At 28.8% G+C, this 7454-nt stretch overlaps 1 protein-coding gene across 1 annotated transcript; it reads left to right on the plus strand.

Annotated features, from left to right (window-relative positions):
* Positions 1–4270: 4270 nt before the first annotated feature.
* LOC105636072 (caffeic acid 3-O-methyltransferase) lies at positions 4271–7085 on the plus strand. Its single transcript, XM_089720952.1, has 4 exons — positions 4271–4791; positions 5752–6062; positions 6359–6423; positions 6514–7085. The coding sequence occupies exons 1-4, from the start codon at positions 4373–4375 to the stop codon at positions 6814–6816; spliced, it is 1098 nt and encodes a 365-aa protein (XP_089577078.1). The 5' UTR covers positions 4271–4372; the 3' UTR covers positions 6817–7085.
* The last annotated feature ends 369 nt before the right edge of the window (positions 7086–7454 follow it).

A 7454-nucleotide genomic window follows, 5' to 3' on the forward strand; every position in this document is an offset into this window, starting at 1 on the left:
TTTAGGAGCATATTCGAGGCATAAATATTATTGATAATTCTAAATTAAGAGCTAGTATCAGCTCCAAATATAATAACAACGATATCTTAATTATATTTATGAAATAAATCAATCAATTCTTAAAATCTATACCACATGGATAATATATGCCAACATATAATAATAATTATAATAATAGAACAATAAACTTAATGTTGCAAAAAGAACTTACAGTTTTACGTCAATAGCTAATAATTATAAAAATAATTCAACAATAATCTTATTTATTTTTAAATAAATAAATAAAGGCAATTAATATATTTTAACTTTACTATGAGTCAATTACTTTAATTATTAATCTGTTTTATTCATTAAAAGTCTCGACGGCTCAAAAGAATACTATAAACTACAAAATAAAGATAATTTTCATTTTTTTATTAAATTAATAAAAATTATTCTGGATAAAAGATTAACAAGATCTTTCACTCACACGTAAACGATAGACGTTATATTTAAACGTTAGGTAAAGCTGAGGTAACTAAAATAAATGAAAACCAATGAACGCGTCACATTAGATTGAGATGTTATACGTGGCAGAGAATGATAGGCCTCCAAAAAAGGAAATAGATAATCCTAGCCCGATGCCTTTATCTAAAGGGAACCAAAAATAGCGGACAAGGTTCATCATTACCATAAATGGAACTATATATATTATGGAATCACTCCTAACCCCTACTTTACCTTGGGGTGTGGTTGGAAACGAGGAATCCACACTATAAGGAAAACTTTATGTAAAAAAAAAAAAAAAAAAAAAACCTTAATATCTGAATTATAGTTAAATTAATATCTAAATACTTTTATTTTGCAAGCGTAATTATAAGATTTTTAAATTTATTAATTCTTTGGTCATTTCGTTTAAAATAAAGGCACCAAATATTTCTATATTTAATGAATTTTTATATTTATAATATTTTATCTAAAAACCACTTTCAATTTCAATATAAATACTCTAATGAAAGTTGTGTTCAACAACTTTTAAATAGCTTTTAGCATTTTATCGAACAAAATGTTAAACTTTAATTAAAAAGTTGTTCGATAACATAGCGTTTGGATTAAATTTTAGAGGTTATGATAACATTTTAACATTTCATAAGAAACTACTAAAACAGTTAACAACTATCAAAATAGTTAATTTTACTAAACCGAGTAGAAATCTTTTGTATCAGAGTATCTCTGTATCTAATGAGTATTACATTTTTTATTATAAATTTTATTTGAACCAAATAAAAAAAACATACAATATTTTTCCTGCATGATCACCATACTACTGAACTCGTATCATAGCTACTTGATTTGGGAATTTTCCGAGTTCAATACATCTAGTGGTCCCAAATATTTTATATTTAAGGAAAGGTCAGTGGATCTAACGATTGAGGCTGCAGTATCTACCAAGATTATGGGGTCCATGAAAGATCAGAACGTGAGTATAATGCCAACCTGTGTCACGTGAATTTAGTAACCTACGCCAACAATAATGGATATAATTTGTTTTATTTTTTAAATAATTTATGCTTTTAGTTTAATTCCACAACTTAAGTTTTTTGCCTTCTTGGGACAGTAAAAGGAGGTGTGAAAAAGACAGCAGAAAACTATAAGGGAAAGATTTGTCCTTTCCTTGAAAAAATTTGTTGACTCACTCTCCTTTCCTGTTTAAGGAATCCGATCCACACACGTTATTACATATAAATACATACATAATGCTATTCTTCATTAATTTTGATTGTTTCAAATTATTTGTATTTTTCTTATTTTAACTAAACTTATGAACCGTTTTGTTTAGCTAATAATTGTTAGTCGATAATAATTGCTGTTAAAATGTAAAATGATTACTATATATATTTGTTATCTTTTTTTTTAATGTGTCATAAACATAAATTTTTGAAAAAATAATGTTTCATAGATAATTGTTATTTTAAATAATTGTAAACAAAATGATGACAAAAAAATAATTAGTTTGAAAAAAAATATATCAATAATTATTTGTACAAGGTTAATAAAGTTTAAATAAAATATAAATATAAACCCATTGTTAATGGAATTGATTTTTATAAATATAGGATCTGTTTGACAAAATCATTTATTTTGATAGTTGTTAGTTGTTTTAATAATGTTTAATTATTAGCTATTGAGTAGCTTTGTACAATTAAATTATTGTCTTGAATCTATTTTGATTAGATTCTTGATATCTCAAATTCAAAGTATCCAAATATATTTCAAGATCTATTCTCAAATTTTATAAAAATTTCAAATATATTTCAAAGTATCAAATTCTTGATATTCTTGAATAATTCTTGACCATAATATTAAGAGCCATTATTTCAAATTTTATAAAAATTTGACATAATAAAAATTATTATGTAAAAAATAATAAAATAAATATGATAATAAAGAATTTAGTTATGAAATTAAAATTGAACAGTTGAATACTGGTCAACAAATTAAGATACAATCATAATATAGTTATCTATATTGAATGTATCAAGATGATTGAAATATCGAAAAAAAAAATGAATAAAATATCATAATGATTTTTCTCGTACCCATCTTCATGTTATACATTGGTTATTATTGACAAAGTGTTTAATTTTTCGCTTACCAATTAAAAAAGCATTGCACTTGATAAGAGCACTTAATAAGAGCACTTAATTATAATATAATTAAATAATTGACAAATTAAAAAGTGATTACATAATTTAATGAATTAATAAATATAATCAACATAATGAACTACAATTAAGTACTTTAACTATATTTGTTTATATAACATTAAAGTATAAATATATATCGAATTACAATTGAGTACTTTAACTATATTTGTTTATATAACTAATCCAACGTAATAAGGTTAACAAAACAAATCTCAATCTTCCTTAAAAAACAAAACAAATCATTAATATATTAATTGCAGTTATGTCAATTTTTTCCTATCACAGCAATTGCAACAACAATTGCCAAACAGCAGATTTGGTGTAAACATTAACATACTTTTTCGTTTTTCTTTAATTAATCAATAATATGATTTCAAATATATATAAAGAATTATCTTCTAAAACTTAATAAATCGTATGTACAAATTTTAATTTTCGTTGTTGTAAACCATAAGTTATCCACCCAAAACAATTTGATCGATAAGTGATAGAACGAAATCAAAGTGGTAGAACAGTCGTACCGATAATGTGTTATAAAATAATAAAAAAATAAGGAGGGAAGTAAAAAGAGAATAAAGAGAATATGAGAGTGATTCTTATTAATGAGAAGTCACACATATATATAGGCACATAAGTGATACCCTAATTAGGAGAATAGTCTTCTACACTAAATAGAAATACAGACTTCTGGTTTATATGTGAACCATTGATATCATAAGTTACATAAAACAAATTCCTAACTAAAATTAATTGAAAAGGAAAATACTTGGAGGCCATGTTTGAGATAAAATTAGAAGATTATATCTTCTTAATCTGTATCTAAAAATTATAATTTTATTCTTATGTTTTGTCAAAATACTTCACTTTACCTCTATATTTTTAGAAATTACGTATTTTGTTTCTATCTTTTTCTTCCATTACACAGTTATAATTTTATGTTAACTTTTTGTACTTTTTCCATTACACAGTTATAATACATAGAAAAATTCGTTAATTTTAATAAAATATATGGACAAATTAGTCAACAAATTCAGAGACATATTAGTTAATTTTGATAAAATATAAAGATAAAAAAATAATTTATCAATGGAAAAGTACAAAAAATTAATAAAAGAATTCAACAATGCATTGGAGGCAAAAGATAGGGACAAAACTACATATTTCTAACTATAAGAGCAATGTTACATTATATATTATTTTAAAAATATTCCAATAGGAATAAAATCATACTTTTTCTAAAAATTTATGTTTGGAAAAAAGTGAATTAATGGAAACGTAAAGAAACATAATGTATATTCCTTATATTTAGGTAGAAGTGGAGGGAGATAGATAAATTTTATTCTTTAACGTAAATTAACTGAATTATAACCTATAAGAAAATTTGAGAATATATTTCTTATTTTTTATTTCCATGATAAACACGTGTTCTCTTAAAATTCATGGCTTTTTTTTTTTGACTTTTACTATTCTAAAATAAACGAAAAACAAAAAGAAAAGGAAAAAGAAAGAGGGTAGTTGAGCAACACACTCTATATATAGCTCAGTTAGCGGTCATATTCCCATATATCAAAAGCCTAGTTCTTTCATTCTTCTCCACCTTGTCCATCGTAGTGTTTTAAGCATATTAATTTCTGAACTCCATTTCCCAGGGAGATTGAAAAAAAAAAAAAAATATCATCTTGGAGATGGATTCGATCAGCGAAACTCAGATGACTCCAACTCGAGTGTCAGATGAGGAAGCAATTTTATTTGCCATGCAATTATCTAGTGCTCCATTACTGCCTATGGTTCTAAAATCAGCCATTGAACTTGATTTGCTTGAAATCATTGCTAAAGCTGGTCCTGGTGCATTCTTGTCTCCGTACGACATCGCGTCTCAGCTCCCTACCAAGAGCGCAGATGCACCTGTCGTTTTGGACCGTACACTGCGCCTGCTGGCCAGTTACTCCATACTTACATGTTCTTTAAGAAAGCTTAATGATGGGAAAGTTGAGAGGCTTTATGGTTTGGCTCCTGTTTGCAAATTCTTGACCAAGAATGAAGATGGAGTCTCTATTGCCCCTCTTTGTCTTCTCAACCTAGACAAAGTACTCATGGAAAGCTGGTAACCATTTTCTACCTTAATATAAATTTTCGCCTACTCAAAATTGTTATTTTTTATTAGTAAAATGTAATTTGAACCTTGAAATATAGTTTTCAACTCTTTGCAGTAGAGATGTCACCACTATGACTTGGAAGTTCACATTTACCCTTTTCTTTTCACGTCTAAGAAATATAATCAAGGAAAAATGTTCAACCTTTTCTTTTTGGGGTCATTCATCTTAGCAAAGGCAGCACAAAATTCTGAGGACAGAATTTTTTTTTATCAGCAAATAAAATTTTATTTTATTAAATAAACATATTCAGAAAACACTTAGCAAAATCAAGACAGCCAATAGGCCTCCTAAATACACCCAAGTCTACTTAAAAATGCTAAGTAGAAAAACCTATAAAACCACAAAAATAAAATACAAATTTCTCTTGACATAAAAATGAATTTAAAAACCAAAACCCAATCAAATTAAATTATCCATGAAAGTCAAAATCATACTAAATCAAATCAAACTGAATCAAATTTCTGAGGACAGTATTCTAGCTTTTCCCTTTTAGGGTGATTTATCCAAACAAAGGTACCACAAACTTCTTGGGACAATATTATGGGGGATGACAGCTCGGCCCAACGCTTGACTCTTAAAGCCGCCGCCACATTCTCAGGTTATCATAACAGATGTAACTTGGTTGTGGTAATGATGTCGGCAGAAGTAGGATGGTGATCATAACGATGGTGGGATGGCAGTGGTAGACACACAAAGTGCCAATGGTAGCGACACTGGCAGGGGTAGGGTAGTAGTAATAGTGGAGATGGTAAGGCAGGGCGGTGATAGTGGTCATGGAATTGAAAGGATGGCGGTGACAAAAATGATGATATGATTATGATGACTGTTAAAAGATAAAAATAAAACACTTAACCAAACATGTCCTTCAAGGGGTTATTTACTTTTTTTTTTTTTTTTATATATTGCAGGTATCATTTGAAAGATGCAGTTCTTGAAGGAGTCGTTCCATTTAACAAGGCCCATGGAATGGATGAATTTGAATATCATGGCACAGATCCAAGATTCAGTAAGGTTTTCAACATGGGAATGTCTAACCATTCCACCGTTACCATGAAGAAAATTCTTGAAACCTACAAAGGCTTTGAGGGCCTCACATCTTTGGTGGATGTGGGTGGTGGAACTGGAGCTGTAATTAACATGATCGTCTCCAAATACCCTTCGCTAAAGGGTATTAACTTCGATTTGCCCCATGTTATTGAGGGTGCCCCGTCTTATCCCGGTATTCACTCCCGTCTCTATAATGCTATGCACTTCTATTTGATTATATATAATTTGTTTAGATGAGAGGTTGGAAATTAGTATTTGTTAGCTTGTTAGAGATTTTTTTTTTTCTAACTAGAAGGTATAATCCACTCAGACCGTAGAGCACAAAGGTCTATTGCCCTCTTAGCAAAGTGCGTTTCTCTAGTATCGAAACTTGTATTTTTACCTTTATGGAGGGTTGAGATCGCTTCTTAGATATGTTTAATTATGAGATTTTATTGATTTTGATATTGAGCTGGACCTTTATTGCAGGTGTGGAGCATGATAGCGGAGACATGTTTGTTAGTGTTCCTAAAGCAGATGCCATTTTCGTGAAGGTAAGTTAGATATCTAATTTCCTTGGCAATGGCTAATCTCGAGGAAAAAGAAACATCCAATCCATTTTGATTGTGTCTATGCTTGGGCAGTCGGTATGCCACAATTGGAGCGACGAACATTGCTTAAAATTTTTGAAGAATTTTTGCGATGCTTTACCCGTAAACGGAAAAGTAATTGTGGCCGATTATGTTCTTCCGGTAGCCCCCGACACAAGCCTTGCCACCAAGGGAGTCATCCACATGGACTGTATAATGTTGGCTCTCCAGTCAGGTGGGAAAGAGAGAACTGAAAATGAATTTGAGGCATTAGCTAAAGGAGCTGGGTTTACGGGTTTTCAAGTAACCTGTTCTGCTTTTAATACCTGCGTTATGGAATTTATCAAGAAGGCCTAGGATGGATGCACATGAGGAGTAGAAATTTACACTTAAAATTATAATATTATATAATATTAAAAATAAAATTTTGAAATTTTAAAGGGGCTAGGCCCCATGTCGACCCCTATCAGCCCCCTTTATCTTTCTATGCCTAAATATTATATACTTTTTTTTTTTAAGTTGAATAACTTTGTTTCAAGTTATGTAATTCTACCTTTAAAAACAAATAATTTGATCATATGTTACTTATAGCATTTTATATCAAATAAACTACAAAATATTTATAATTTTCTCTCTTCATTGTATTTTTTTGAATTCCCTAATTATTCATGCCGTCTCTAAAATGTGTACACTTGGCGTTAGTTCTACTATAGATACTTACTCATACACCCAATTAGAAAAAACTCTAAAATGTTTGGAAGCATTAATGTTTCAATCAATATTATAGTATCTTAAATGCATAAGTTTAGGTAAATTAAGCAGTTGATAAATTACAAAACAAGTTATAGATATAATTCACAATTTTTTTCTCAAGGACAAAAATTATAATTTGTTAGTAAATTTTATCTATACTTAATGTATACACCCAATAAATATACTAAGATTATCCAAGTTTCGAAACCTTTTACTTTAGTGTTTGATCAGAAAACTTTTGA

This window comes from Jatropha curcas, chromosome 5, assembly GCF_041381405.1.
Source record: "Jatropha curcas cultivar XTBG-Jc1 chromosome 5, XTBG_Jcur_1.0, whole genome shotgun sequence".
Classification (NCBI taxonomy): domain Eukaryota; kingdom Viridiplantae; phylum Streptophyta; class Magnoliopsida; order Malpighiales; family Euphorbiaceae; genus Jatropha; species Jatropha curcas.